Source organism: Pimephales promelas, chromosome 15, assembly GCF_988280905.1.
Source record: "Pimephales promelas chromosome 15, fPimPro1.hap1.1, whole genome shotgun sequence".
Taxonomy (NCBI): domain Eukaryota; kingdom Metazoa; phylum Chordata; class Actinopteri; order Cypriniformes; family Leuciscidae; genus Pimephales; species Pimephales promelas.
In genome coordinates, this window is record NC_142783.1 from 16,322,149 (window position 1) to 16,338,326 (window position 16,178).

The window sequence follows — 16,178 nt, forward strand, 5'->3', positions numbered from 1 at the left end:
AGAAGCTCAAACGTGTTGCGTAACACAAGAATGAACCTCATTGGTTCCTGCAGAAGCTCAAACGTGTTGCGTAACAGGAGAATGAACCTCATTGGTTCTTGCAGAAGCTCAAACGCGCCGCGTAACACGAGAATGAACCTCATTGGTTCTTGCAGAAGCTCAAACGTGTTGCGTAACACGAGAATGAACCTCATTGGTTCTTGCAGAAGCTCAAACGTGTTGCGTAACACGAGAATGAACCTCATTGGTTCCTGCAGAAGCTCAAACGTGTTGCGTAACAGGAGAATGAACCTCATTGGTTCTTGCAGAAGCTCAAACGCGCCGCGTAACACGAGAATGAACCTCATTGGTTCCTGCAGAAGCTCAAACGTGTTGCGTAACAGGAGAATGAACCTCATTGGTTCTTGCAGAAGCTCAAACGCGCCGCGTAACACAAGAATGAACCTCATTGGTTCCTGCAGAAGCTCAAACGCGCCGCGTAACACGAGAATGAACCTTATTGGTTCCTGCAGAAGCTCAAACGTGTTGCGTAACACAAGAATGAACCTCATTGGTTCCTGCAGAAGCTCAAACGTGTTGCGTAACAGGAGAATGAACCTCATTGGTTCTTGCAGAAGCTCAAACGCGCCGCGTAACACGAGAATGAACCTCATTGGTTCTTGCAGAAGCTCAAACGTGTTGCGTAACACGAGAATGAACCTCATTGGTTCTTGCAGAAGCTCAAACGTGTTGCGTAACACGAGAATGAACCTCATTGGTTCCTGCAGAAGCTCAAACGTGTTGCGTAACAGGAGAATGAACCTCATTGGTTCTTGCAGAAGCTCAAACGCGCCGCGTAACACGAGAATGAACCTCATTGGTTCCTGCAGAAGCTCAAACGTGTTGCGTAACAGGAGAATGAACCTCATTGGTTCTTGCAGAAGCTCAAACGCGCCGCGTAACACAAGAATGAACCTCATTGGTTCCTGCAGAAGCTCAAACGCGCCGCGTAACACGAGAATGAACCTTATTGGTTCCTGCAGAAGCTCAAACGTGTTGCGTAACACAAGAATGAACCTCATTGGTTCTTGCTGAAGCTCAAACGTGTTGCGTAACACGAGAATGAACCTCATTGGTTCTTGCAGAAGCTCAAACGCGCCGCGTAACACGAGAATGAACCTCATTGGTTCTTGCAGAAGCTCAAACGCGCCGCGTAACACGAGAATGAACCTCATTGGTTCTTGCAGAAGCTCAAACGTGCTGCGTAACACGAGAATGAACCTCATTGGTTCTTGCTGAAGCTCAAACGTGGTGCGTAACACGAGAATGGACCTCATTGGTTCTCGCATGTCAAGCAAGCATGCTTGAGCTTCCATCTGATGAATGTTTATTTGTGAATAAAAGCCTAAATTCAATCTGTTTTTTATATAAAGTGACCGTGTCTCTTCAGAAAATTCGGACTGAACCGTTCAATTCATATGGATTAGTTTTACAATCTCTGTCTAAATGAACTTTTTGAGGCATCAAAGTGGTAGTCATAAACTGTCAGTATAGAGGGACAGAAATTATTCAGATTTCGTTCAAATATTTGTATAGTAAATGAACGAAAGTCTTGCGTGTTTAGAATGATGTGATGGTAAATAGGGTCAGGATCTTAAAAAAGTCAGGTCTGCAGATACCCCGAATAAAGCAGTTTACATGCAAAGCGTAATTGGGGTGAAAGGCAAAGATGTAGGTGTGGCAATCTGGATTTTGCATAAACAGTTTATGATCTTTACACACACACGTACACACAAACCGTTTAAGATCTAAACTATAATGTCATGATGTTTTGAGCATATTAAGTGTAAACAATTAAACTGCTTATGAACCCACTCTGATTGCACTGATGTGTGAAGGTATACTTGCCAGAGACAGTAGCCTTACATAAAGTCCATTGCACATTGATGGTAGTTGGTAGTTTTTTACTAGCCCAGACCCTTTCAAAAGCATTAGCATAGTTTTGCTTTGCACATTGAATTTTAATGTTTATTCTACAGCAAAGTGTAAAACATTTAGGTATAAAGGATGTTTCTACAAGTGTATGTGGATTCTTAGCATAATAATGCAAAGGGAAGCAAAGTTGCCATTGGCTGCTCATTAAATAAAACAGCTCAGTGGAGGTTTGCCGTTTATGGTCACTGGTCAGTCCACATCGACTATAATTATTGTGCTGTTTAGCCTTTGTTACCATGGCGTGCTCACAAGTGAGCAGTTGCTTCAGGCTACACGTGATTAATGACATGGAGCTGCTGTTTTAGATGAAGCAACTTCTTGCCGTTTCATCTCTGTGCATCATTTACCTCTGTTGACGTGACACTGTTGTTTTTGTTTCTCTTCCAGTTGAGAGGGAGGTGGTGCAGAAAAGGACATTCACAAGATGGATGAATCTACATCTAGAGAAGGTCAGTAGGAATTCATTTGTATCCTATGAGCCCAGTAGATGGAGTTTATAGACTTCAGATGTTCAGATTATCCTCCTTGTGCATAGATCGATGCTTCTTTGTGGTGGTAGCGTAGCCTACTACAAACAGGAAATGTATACCTCCTTCTCTCTCTTGAATTATTAATGAAGGAAATTGAAATTTTAATTTCTTAGCATTAATTATGCATGAGGTTGAAACATTAACCCGAGTTGTAGGAAGAATATCAGGGCTGAGGAAATGGTTTTTTGGGGATTTACTATTTTTGTGTGCCAATAATGGCGGTTAAGCAACTGCATCAAATGCTCAAATTGTATCGAAAAAATTATTTACTTACTCAATTGTATGTATGTATATGCGTTTTTTCAATATATATATATATATATATATATATTAAGAGTTCAAATGCAAAAGCCTCTAAGTGCCATTTGAAATTTTCTTCTAAAATGATCATTTTTATCAAGCTTGTATATTTAAGTTCAGCAATTTCACTTAAATGGCAATGAAGATTACCTATTAATTGTCATTTAAGTGAAACTACGGAACTTAAATATATAAGCTTGATAAAAATGGTCATTTTAGAAGAAAATTTCAAATGGCATTTAGAGGCTTTTGCATCTGAACTCTTCATATATATATATATATATATATATATATATAATTATTACATGTGCGTCTGCGTCTTTAATTTGTGCATCGTCAGTCGATCATCTGCAGAACTTTCCATTCTGAATTTTCCCTGTTCAGTAAATCTGGCCCTTACTCTTCTGTTGCTCCCTTCGCCCACTTTCACTATCATATTTTCCCTACCCGAATTGGCGAGACAGACACAAAACACACACACATACATTTGCATAAGGCATTAGTCATTGATTGAACACAACTCGTTTAGGCCTGCTCCTTTGTTTTCTCTGGCAGTCCTCTGCGACTCTTCTTGTGTTGTAGATGGTTTATAGATTGTAATGCTGCCATTCTTCAGCGCTGAATCCTTTGTTGTCATGCACAATGTTGCTCTATTCTTTGCCCCTAAGTATTGGCTTCTTCTCAAAACTTCGACCCACCATCGGACAATTACACTTTGTCTGTTCTGTTTTGGTGGAAAATTTCACCTTTAACCCTCCAGTTTCCACTGTTGTCCCATCATATCCTTTTTATTTATCCTTCTGAGAAATGTTATTATTGAAGAAGAGTGGGATTTTCCTCCTACACATGGTAGCTTTTTTTAAGATTCACTGAAATTGACCAAGAGTAAACATAAAAGGATAGTTCAACAATGACAATGACAGTCCAATGACAGTATACGCAACTACCACTTTGACCCTTCAAAAAGTTGTTACAGTACTTATATAATAGAACTATAAAAACAATGTGTATTGTCATAGACATGCAAACATTGGTACAAATATTAGTTCAGTTTGAGATTACAGGGGCCTTTTTCTCAGGAGAAAAATCTGAGATGCAAAAGTTTTCAGCAATTGTAAACATTTGTAAACACATTTTTTTTTCATAGTATTGAATTTTAAAAAAATATATATATTTTTTTTCTGAACAACTTTTCTTATATGAGATCTGTATTTTATTCAAAGGATCAACATAATTTATAGTCATTGTACTGCTGTGCAAAACAATAAGATGATGTTGGTATCCCGTGTTCTCAAACATTCACATAAGACTAAAGTATAAAAAAGACGACACAAAATTTACACAAAAACAGAAAAAAAAAATTTAAATGTACATAAAATTTTTAAAAAGGATACATAAGCTAAAACAATATGACAGAAATATTATCAGTATAGATACTGAACTGCATGTTTTTGTGCTGTGCAGTGTAACCCACGTTTGGAGGTGCGGGATCTGTTTCGTGATATCCAGGACGGGAAGCTTCTGATGGCTTTACTTGAAGAACTCTCAGGATGCAAACTGGTGAGAATCATTTCAGTTTATTTTCTGAATCATTTTACTTCATCTGTTCCAACAAACTGCTAAGAAAACGCTGACCTTTCCCCTGATCTTTCAGCTGCATGGGTTTAAGCCATCCTCGCATCGTATTTTTAGGCTCAATAACATCGCCAAGGTATTGACATTTCTGGAAGAAAGAAACGTAAGTATCGTTTGAGGTTACGCACCCTCACAAATAGTAAATAAAACACCCTGAATGCTTTTCCTGAAACTGTTTCTGCTTTAGGTGAAATTAGTCAGCATCGACGCAACGGATATCGCAGATGGCAACCCATCCATTGTGCTTGGGCTTATCTGGAATATCATACTGTTTTTCCAGGTAGCATAATCTTGTTTTCTTCCTTTGTGTTTCTTTATTTCTACATATTTATGCTTTTACATTTGGATTAGTCCACATTTGATTGAAGTTAGTTGGGGAAAATAGTTAATCAGTGGATTATTTGTGACTCAAGAGTCTTTTCTATGTGGCTTAAAGTGGCTTTGGGAAACGATGAGGTCTGATTGGACCAACGTTTGATTATGATTTCCTTCTGATTCTAGTTTGATCTAATCTTAGAGATTCTAGTTGGATCTAATCTTCTGATTCTAGTTGGATCTAATCTAATCTTCTCTAATCTAATCTTATCTTGTCTTAGAGAAAAGTCAACTCTCTTATCACTCATGTCTAAAGAGTGTTTAGATAGGACCGAAGAGTTTCCTGAGCGGCATGATAGGAAAGGCCACCGCACTGAGCCAATGGCTGTCATCTACTCGTTCAGTAATGAGCTGTTTGTATTACAGATCAAGGAACTCACAGGGAACATTAAGAGCCAGTTCCCCTCCTCCTCCAGCCTGTCCTCCATACCCACAAGCTCTGATTCGGACACTTCGCATTCCAGCACACCCTCAGATGAGAGAAAGCCCACCATTGCACCAAGAGGTCATGGGAAGGCAATCAAGACCCTCTTGCACTGGGTCCAGAGACGAACTAGAAAGTAAGAGAGATTTTAGTGACCGCTGGGATTTTTTTTACTTATTTATGTCAGATTTCAAAGCATTGCTTGCTACTTTGTTCTTCTAGATATGGAGTTGCAGTACAGAACTTTGGAAAGAGCTGGACAAGTGGTCTGGCTTTCCTTGCTGTGATAAAGTCCATTGACCCCAGTCTGGTGGATATGAGGAGGGCTTTGCTCCGAACGGCCAGAGAGAACATTGAGGAAGCATTTAGAACAGCACACTACAGTCTTGGCATCCCGAGACTCCTAGAACCTGAGGGTAAATATTAAGGTTGATATATAGTGGCCCCAAAAAATGTACACTACTGTTCAAAAGTTTTTGAGAAACTGCATTTATTTGATCAAAATACAGTAAAAACTTTGTATCAGTCACTTTTTTGGATCAATTAATACATTCTTGCTGAATAAAAGTATTCATTTCCTATAACATATTATATATAATATAAAAAATGTACATATAAAATGCATATACATTTTTTATATATTTTATATTTATACATATTTAAATTATATATTATTATATATTTTTATATTTACATATTTTTATTGAATTTCTGCTAAATTAATAAATGTAAATAATGATAATAGAAATAAATTATAATAATCCTAAGGAAAACAATAGGGCCTTTGCCTTTTCAAGGCTTTGGCCCTAAATATATGGCACTTGGTTTGACATAACGCAAAGACATTCATACATTAAGCAAGGCTGTAGTGTCCAAGCACTGTATTACTAATGTAACACAATGTATTTCAGCTACATTTCAGAGGTCTTGAAGGCATTTGAGGGCATATCTTTGATTTAATTTAATATACTGTACAGTAGCTTTTGAAATACATTAGCAGAGTTGAACTAAAAAAGTCTTTCCTCAGATGTGATGTTGAATCCCCCGGATGAACAGTCCATAATGACCTATGTGTCCCAGTTTTTGGAGCACTTTCCTGGAATTGAGGAGGTAGGAACGTTTCAATGAATTACAGCATCAATATACAATAAGTCTCATACATCTCAACTAAATGTGCTTTCTTTTCTCCAGGATGAAACGTCAGATATTCTGGAAAGAAGTAAAGCCAGTGCTCGTATGAACGAACCTCCTGTTCGGAATGGGGTTCAGAGAAAACGGGAGTCTTATATGGTCAAGAGAGACTTGGTTCAGCCACCACCCAAGATCTTCATCTCCTCGGTGTCTGAAGATCGTGAGCAGATCACCTCTCCAGTCCTATCACAGACCCCTGAGGACAGACCGTGGACCAGTGAAATGTCATCAGTGGGTTCAAGTCCCAGTCCTGCAAACGACAAGCCCCTTTATCACTCATTGGACTTGAATAAAGACGTGTCCACCACAAGCACTCCGCAACCTTCGTTCTCGGATTCTGCGGTCAACTCGCCAGACTCGTGGAGTGAAGTACTTAGCGAGACTACTAACTCTAACCGGATCAATGAGGATCCCGTATGCGAGAGCAGTACGGCTGGTACTGTTGAAGTGACCTCAGATTTAGGGTCACCATTTTCACCAGAGAGCATGCCGGAGAATCATTCGGAATGTGAGCTTTTCATAGATGAGGGAAACTATTCCCTCGGCTCCATGGATAGTTTACATGCCAAATCCAATGCGCCATCTGAGGAGGACAATGCTTACAAATATATCTTAGATCTGAAAGAAGAACAATCTGCTTATTATTCGCCCAGCGACAACATGAGGAATAAATCAGATACAGGATGTTTAGAACAAGCCGAAACCAATCCTTTGGAGCACCAAGAACCAGTCAAGCCATCTTTTAATGATCCTTCATGTTTGGAAAGTGACTCAGGATACTTTCAGGATAACAAGGAAGCAATGCCAGCTCAATCTAAGGATGAGAGACCACTTACTTCCACTGTTGATGAAGAAGTGAGTGAAAATCTGGAATCTGAATCTTTTCAGGACAATGTAGAGTCTTCCAATACAGACGCTTTGCAGAGGAGTGCTTTTGAATTGACCGATGGACCTGAGAAGAAGCCTTTCATGACTGAGTATGACAGTGAGCCGGAATGTCCAGTTTTGCAGTTTGAGAGGGTTTCTATATCAGGAAGTGAGGAGGATATTAAACTGTGCACTGATCTGGCTGAAGAACCAACAGAGGAACCAGGCAAAAAGGATCTTAAAAATGGCCATTCTGAAACCATGAATGATTGTAGTGACCTCCATAATGGGGAACAAGTAAGTGTTTCAGGAATTGAGGTAAAGGGTGTGATATTTGACAACCTGGAAGAACCTGTCTCAGACCAGAGCCAAACAGAAGTTGAGGTTCCTAATGAAGATCAGGTGTGTTATATGTGTGGATGTTCGGTTGCGAAGAGCTCGACTGAATCAAGCGAACAGGATGACAATTGTCTGTCCCATTTAAACTCAACTGAGAGGAACTGTAATTCAGACTCGAGACATTTCAGTAAATCAGAAGCAGGTGGAAACTTTGAGGACAATCCAAGGGAACAGAACAATGAATTAAACGGATCTGTAAGGGATCTCAAGAATGAGACAAGAGAGAGTAAAGGTATTCATGAAGATCTGCTTATTATAGGCAAGAGCAACATGGAAAGTGGGTCAGACGGCATAAGGAGGACTGAGTTTTCCCACAATACAAATGGTGAAAGCCAAGCTCAGGTTTCAGACAATATGAAGCCTGGAGGGCCCAAGGATAACAGGCCTGTATCAGTAGTAGATTCTCACTATGGCGTTCTGAAATCTGTCACTGTGGTGCCTCTTTCTGACCACGATGGAGGAGACAGCTCTTCATCAACCCAGAGAAAGCATCTAGAAGTTTCCAGCTTTGAGTCACCAATTGAAGCGGAAACCACCTGTGAGGACTCAGAGCCCATTATTGGTGTCCGTGGGTACCTTGAAAGACATCCCGCGGAGCTACGTCTGTCTCTTAGCATGACTCCGCTTCAGCCGGCACCTCCTAAACGTTCACTTACCGAATCGGATACGGACACCGAAGACACTTCAGAGGAACATGGCAAGGGATTTAAGTCGAGAAAGGTTTTTTTTTTTCATTCTCACTTTTCTTTAGCCTAGAAAACAGGCTCAGTTTAATGCATAGACTGACCTACAAACAGAAGGTATCAGCATACAAGCTGTTTTAGGGTCATGGCCTCCTTTTCCAAATGTAGTTCACTTGAGCGCATTACTCAAAATGATTTTTTAATGATCTATTACAGTTGTTATTGAGTCCTGCGAGTATGGCCCAAGTTTTCAGAGCCAGAAGAAATAATACTGTATTCATTTACTTCTCTAGCACACTTTCCATTCACGATTAAAGATTGATAGTTGAGACGAACTATGAAAGACAAGTTCAGTTCCCTCATTTAACCAGTATGTAGATCAGCTCTCTGTAGAGTTGGGTTCAGTATTAGTGTCATCCACTCCCTGTAAAACCATTAGATAAGGGATAAAAAAGTATTTTGGCTTTCTTGGAGCTGCACATGCTGAGGCAGTGTGAGTTTGAGTCAGGTTCATGCAATTTCCCTATTCGCTCTCTCTTTTTTTTCAGTTGACCTTTTAAAACGAGTGGTAAAAAGACCAAACGGAAAAACTGTTGTGGTTGAGATTATTCACACAGACTAAATTCGTTTTTGGAAGAAACACTCACCAAGGCTGCATTTATGTGGTCAAAAGTACAATAAAAAGTAATACAGTGAAATATTATTATGATTTTAAAATTTGTATTTTTTATTTAACTAAATTTTAAAATGTAATTGGTCATCACAGTGATAATATTACCAGAGAGAATATGAAATAGCTTGAGTCTGTATTCTGGATATTGAACTTTTTAATCTTGCATTATAAATTCACTCCATTTTGCATGTGTCCATTTAGGACAGAGTGGGATCTTTGCATCTCCAGGAGCAAAGCCTGTTTGACAGACACCCGGGAGAATGGGGTGCGGTGGAGCCTGATTCACCAGCTGAGCATTGTGAGCTCATTAAGACAGATGAGGACCTGACCAGCGCTGGTGCCAGAGAAAACACTGGGGCTCTGAGGTACGGCTCTATTAATAGAGACTGCTACAGAGACACAGTCTGGGCCACCGGGGTGCGTTCTGTTTTCTGAAGGATGTGACCTCATAAACCTCTTAGAACCATTGCAAATTGCCTTACATGCACTTGTTTAGTTTTGAAAACTTTGGTTGAATTTTGGTGAATAGGTCATATCCATTTTAGATGAATGATGCAAACTTTTTTATATTATAGCATGTTGTGTTACTGTATAAAAATGTGCGTTTTCTATTACAGCTGATTGAAGTTATTTAACTCTCTCTCTGTTTTTTTGGCCGAGATTCAGTGTGTCATGAATAAATGAGCTTAATTGTTACTTGGTCCATATAAGAGTTCAGTGAGGCATATGAAATGTGTGTTTTATCAACCATAACAAATTTATCATGTTCTTAAAAGAGACGAAGTGGTGACGGATGCAAGCCAACCTTTGACTACTATATTGAGAAGGGTCGTTGACACCGGCGAATCAAAGGTTTGCTAAATGTTCTTGATTGTGCCTCACAATCAACCCTGTTCAAATTTAAAGTGTATCTTATGATAAACACTACCATTCAAAAGTTTGGGGTCAGTAAGATGTTTTTTTTTTTTAAAGAAATTGATACTTTTATTCAAAATGGATGCATTTAATCGATCAAAAACGGCAGTAAAGACATTTATATTGTTATAAAAGATTTCTATTTCAAATAAATGTTGTTCTTTTCAAGTTTCTATTCATCAACATGATAAAAATAAGAAATGTTTTGTGCACCAAAACAGCATATTAGAATGATTTCTGAAGGTTCATGTGGTAGACTGGAGTAATGATCCTGAAAATTCATCTTTGAATCACAGAAATAAATTACATTTTAAAATACATTAAAATAGAAAACAGCAACATTGAAATTGCAATAATATTTCACAATAATACTGTTCTTACTGAATTTTTTATCAAATAAATGCAGCCTTGGTTAGCATATGAGACGTCTTTTAAAAGTTTTTAAAAATCTTACCGACCCCAAATTTTGGAACAATAGTGTATGTAATTATCTCTTCCTAGATGTCCAGATTATTAATATTTATAAAGGCTGACAGCCTTGGCTCCCTGGTACTAAATATATTAACTTTTATTTTTAATAGGGACAAAATGGGAAAGCCTTAGACCGCAGCAAAATGGACACTACCATCATAAATAAAAGGTAACATAGTCACCCTTTTTGTGTTTCTGCCGGTGGGTGCCCAGTGCCCGTACTAACTACAAAACGCACTGTTTTGAGACACACACGTACATTCCTGACACTTTATTTTTTGCACAGAAATGCACTGTAATCTTTGCATCATAAGATTTATTTTCTTTTACTTGACTTAAAGGGGTCATAACATGGAGTTTTTATTATTTGAATATGTTCCTTGAGGTTTACTTGTAATGTAAATAGTTTTTTTGCACTTTTTTTTGCACAAAAAAACATATACAGCATGTGGAAATCTCATTTACAGACAAAGCATTATACAATCCCTTACTTAAGATTTGTGATGTTGAAGCTGTCAGTTCCAATACTGCTGACTGCTTCATCTGTCAACAAAAGTTTAATTTGTGAACTAAACTGTGCCTCGTTTACAAAACAATCCGCGGTCAAATTCTCTGAACAAACATATAAACCTCTAATGAGTTGTTCAAAATGGATAATCCTTTATGCTTCTAAAGTGAACAGGCATCTGTATACTGTCCAGTGTAGACAGCGTCAGTGTTTGTAATGGCTTCTATTTGCTTTTGACGCAACACTAACATGCGGAGTAGACAATTGTTAGCCGTGGGCGTGGCCTATGTTGTGATGATGTAAAACAATTCGTCAATGTCTTGCTCTGGAGGTGTGTGACGTCACAAGTGTGACGTCACAAGTCCCCCTACATCCATATGAGCTTGATTGAATAAATGCTTTGTTTATAATGAGGACATTTTATGCTCTGAAACTCCTAAATGTCAAAAGACATTTGAATTCTCATATCATGACCCTATTAAGTTTCATTTTCAACACACCATGAAGTCACTTGACAATCATTTGTCTTCATTGTTGACATGTTTCTCATTTAAACCACAGTACAAGATGATTCATATAGACCATTTCACAAGATGTAAACAACACTGGTCCAGAAGCACTTCCTGTTTCAGTTTTTTAACACTACATAAAAGCTGGGATAAAATACAACCAACAGAACATTTAAAACTGAATCAAAAAGTTAAACAAACATCTATAAGATGTTTTCTTTACATGTGAAATAAAGAAAACAGTTACAAACTGAAACAGGAAGTGCTTCTGGACCAGTGTTGTTAACATCTTGTGAAATGGTCTATACATTTTTGATTCGTTTTCTTGGAAGAGAAAGACTGTACATTTGAAATGTGTATATCTACAAAAACTTTCAGGAGTACTCCAACATATAGATTAGCATCAAAGCTAACAGAAACAGACTAAACAAAACTGATTTAAGTTTATTTAAAGTGCCCCTACTATGTTATTTTAAAGGTCTAACTACACATTTACAGGCACCCAAGGTCAAAAAACACTTTAATTTTCTCATGATATACATTTCAGCATATCCTCTTTTATTAAAGTGTCTGAAACATTTTGATAAAGGATTCGGTCTCTCTAAACTCCTCCTTTCCGAGAGACTAGTCTACTGTAATTGGTCAGAAGATCCAGTCTGTTGTGATTGGTCTACCACTTACAGAGTATGTCATATTTGACAAAACATGCCAAATTCTTCCAGGCCAGGTTTGTGCATTTAGTAAAACTGGAATTACTGACAACTCGTTTCAGGCAGTTCAGAATTGCTTCTTTTAGGAGACAATGACTCGATTTATTTGAAATTCTAATACCATGTGTTTGCACTTTTGTTTCATAACAGCTTGGAGAGCAAGACTGCTGCGAGTCATGAAAGCACTTATGACACAACCTTGTCCGACCTTGTGTACATCCTCTTGGCTGCTTGGCTCTTCGTGTACTGCCTTCTTGTCCTGCCTCAGATTGACTTAAGGATGCTTCCTAAACTCCTCTTCAACATAGATGAATGACTGCAATATTATTATACAACAGAATTGATGCTCACACCTACAACTCAGATCAAGTTCTTATAGATCAGCTTCCTGACATAAAGGAATTGTTCACCCCCAAAAAATTTTAAGTACAGACATTCTGATAAAGCATTCCCTATTGTGCTGTATGGAAGATGAGGGTGAGTAAATTATGACAGATGGGGTTTTAATTTTTTTTAAATGAACTATCCCTTTGACATGAATCAGGACCCGTGACCCAAATGTTTAATGAGCAAATAAAACGGATTGGAAAATTGGCCATATCAATCAGCTTTGTTGCCTTTTATATTTCCATTCACATCTGCACACAAAGAAAAAACAAAATATGTATTTTTTTTATTTATTTTTTTGGTTGCAGGTTTTTTGTAATCAGTTTGTAATCAAACAGACACTATTACAGGTCCACATGCAACAGTTACACAATAGATTATTTATAATGCTTCAGAAGAATGTGCTTTTTGATCTTTTATGTTGTTTGTACGTACACTATATGAAGAAAAGGCATCTGTGCAACTGTTTGTATAAAATAAGCGAAGGTTTTTGGTATGCTTTAAAGCTGTTTTTGAATGTATCTTTTGAAAAAAGTGATCGCATTACATAGACCCCTTTATTTTTATTGCATTATTTTTAGTAAACAATGAAGTCTTTCAGCACAACTAAATGATTATGTTCCACCAACGTTTATATTTATACATCACATATGGCTCTGTAAGTTAAGAGACACTTGTAAGGTGTCAACAGCACTTTTTAAAACTCAAGACAAGAACTGCCAAAGATTCAGTAAAAGAAACCTATTCCCAACACAGTGAACAAATTATGAATTTGCCTATTCTTTTAATAATAAATCCTGCACTTAAAGTATATATTTGATGCATTTTACAAAATGCAATAGCACACAAAAACAAATGTAATTAGTGACAAATAATGACACGTTTATTAGTCATTTTACAAATACATTATATTGACTGAATTTGTAATATTGACACTGAAGTTGTTAGTGGTGGTTTTCCAGGACTGATTTAATTCCCTAAACGGAAGGTTTTAATTTGAGCCGGTGGGGCTTGTAATATGTTGTTAAAATGTGGCTTTTTTTTATTTCCTACATTTTAAGCTGAAATGTACACTTCCACGATATAGAACAAGCCTACTGGCTGCTGAGTGCTAGTCGCATGATCATAGCAAATTAAAGTGAACTCTGGACAAAGCCAGAATGTTAATGCATCCTGATTCATTTATACGCCTATAAAATGCTCAAAATTGTGAACAAGCCAAACTTTCTGCATGAGAATGTGTATGGGAAATAACTTTTGTCTTTAACATTTTTAAAAGTCACCAAGTGAATCTATGTCCTGCTTTTGTAATGAAAATGATTAAATTTTCATCTTAAAATGCACTGGAGTGCAATAAATGATACATTCTTTGGTTGCCACGACTGTTGTGTGTTTTCTTGTATCGAATTGTGTCTTCATCCTTAGTCTAGCAGTTTAGCCTTAAAATGCAGACTTTAGGGTCACTGTCTATGGACTAAAGCCAAGTAGAACTGTTTTAATTGCATACGATTAATTTTCATCTTTAAATGACTAAACATAATTTAGACACACATCAAAACTCCATCATATTTTCCCACTGCAGGCATTAAATACCTTTTACTATTTTCAATTTAAGCACTTACTGTAACAGATTTGAAGGGAGACATTGCCTTTAATTTTAGATTTTTTTTTAATTTTACCCTCTTATATTTTGCCCTTCTTTCTGGTTCAACATATTTGCTTAAATATCACAGTCTTTCTGCTGCCGATGTGGTTGATACAGGATGCTTGTCAATTCTTAAGAGGACACATTACATCAAATAATAATATAATATAATGTATATATCCTAATTAAAATTACTCATAAGTGAAGTGGAAAAACTCAACCCTGTCATATTGCAAGTTTACAATCCTGAAACAAATACATATGACAGGGTGGAGTTTTTTTTTTTTTTTTTTTTTTTGCTCAGAAGGGCCACTGCTGCTTGTGTTGAGTAGGAGAGTAGAACATGGCAGCAATGAAATACAAATAAAAATGGTTAAATACTTAAAATTTTGAAAAAGATTATTTTTTACTCTCAATTTTATGTGGTGAGGTAGAGTTGTTAAGCTTTACTGTACCCTCCCTGGCCTATAGTACGCCTCAAAAACATGAATACAAGGTATGATACCATCTTCTGCATCACTGTTAAAGAAACCTGAATTATGTCATTCCTAAATGATGTCACATATTAGGGGAGTCTAAAATTGTTATGGACATAGAATGGCTGGCGTGACGGGGTTGAGTTCAGACTGAGGGACATAACTTTAGTCTGTTTTTTTTTTTTTTAAATAGCTTTTATTTTTATTTTTTTTTATGTTTCACAAGAAAGTAACACAAATAAATAGACATAATTGACACTGTGCACATTTCAACAAATCCTGTTCCTCAAGGACATGACAATTTTTTGGTCTAAAATAGAAATAAAAAATATATTTTATGGTAAAAATGATTTAAATGCAGTAATTATTTGTATTCATTATACTGGACATACCAATGTGTTGTGGAAAGTTTTTAACATTTATTTTTTGCAAACTGCCACTTCAATAAGTCACTGTGACATTCGAGCTGCAAGAACTTACCTGTATGTGTCGTGCAAAGAAAATATTAATACATATTACTACTTTTAAAAAGGAAATGCTGTGAATTGGATGCAGATGTGAATTCAATTCAGCAGCAGAGTGAGTGAATCTTGCTCTAGTCCCCGCACAAACGGGGAAATCCTAATTTATTTGCTTGTAGCGTCACTTGCTGGTCGACTCTAACATAGGCCTATACTTTATATCATCTGTCCACGTCGAGCTAATCAAACTGTCGAAACACCTCGGATTAATATAACTGTAAAAACACAAATAAAACTACTGCTTGTGTGAGATGACATGTGATAGAGCAGGAAACGTTGGTCGACTATGAGTCAAGTATCAACTGTGGACAGGTGATCCAATTAGCCGAAATTTAGTTGTGAATTCCACTGTCGTCTTCAAAGAACGACGCCATTGTCATCTAACGCGGTTTTGCTCAGATGATCTAACCACATGTTGTTAAAACTCACTTTAATCCCACAAAATCTGGTAAGTGCTGTAAAATTCAATCCCCCGAGGTTTAACCTTAGTGTCCGTTATGTTGCATATCAGGCACTTTCCATGAATAGTCTAGGCATGCTGTTCCATTTTCGTATTTTTGTTAGATAAACTATTATCTAACATCAAATCTTTGGCAAGTAACTATTTTAAACGGAGCATTTTGTCCTATAAGAGATTTAGAAGACTTTTTATGTATATTAACTACAACAATGTCACATTAATCTGTTGAATTCATTTGTATTCAAATAATTTTAAAAGTATTTAATAAAATGAACGGTGCTTAAAATCGACATGATAACGTTATTGAAATAACCTTATTTTATATGTTACCCTTTTCTTATTTATTTAAAATATAAATAATACAAATATTATGATCAAAAACATGATGAATATGTGGCTTTGCATGGTTAAACGACATAAAGGTATTATCACTAGGTTTAGGCTAAGTTACTCACTTTTGTTGCCAGCTATTTTGACAATAATGGCTGTGTTGAGTTATTTTAAGAGGAGAGTAAATAGGCTACT

General features: G+C 37.1%; 1 protein-coding gene across 1 annotated transcript in view; it reads left to right on the forward strand.

Moving 5' to 3' along the window:
- The window catches only part of clmna (calmin a), a 29,750-nt gene extending 15,824 nt beyond the window's left edge, over positions 1 to 13,926 (forward strand). The window contains exons 2-13 of the mRNA XM_039671481.2: positions 2,362 to 2,423; positions 4,269 to 4,364; positions 4,459 to 4,542; positions 4,627 to 4,719; positions 5,181 to 5,374; positions 5,461 to 5,654; positions 6,266 to 6,348; positions 6,430 to 8,415; positions 9,253 to 9,416; positions 9,828 to 9,903; positions 10,548 to 10,606; positions 12,315 to 13,926. Coding sequence (XP_039527415.2) covers positions 2,362 to 2,423; positions 4,269 to 4,364; positions 4,459 to 4,542; positions 4,627 to 4,719; positions 5,181 to 5,374; positions 5,461 to 5,654; positions 6,266 to 6,348; positions 6,430 to 8,415; positions 9,253 to 9,416; positions 9,828 to 9,903; positions 10,548 to 10,606; positions 12,315 to 12,480 — 3,257 coding nt within the window. The 3' untranslated portion in view covers positions 12,481 to 13,926. The remainder of the gene's footprint in view (positions 1 to 2,361; positions 2,424 to 4,268; positions 4,365 to 4,458; positions 4,543 to 4,626; positions 4,720 to 5,180; positions 5,375 to 5,460; positions 5,655 to 6,265; positions 6,349 to 6,429; positions 8,416 to 9,252; positions 9,417 to 9,827; positions 9,904 to 10,547; positions 10,607 to 12,314) is intronic.
- Positions 13,927 to 16,178: the final 2,252 nt, after the last annotated feature.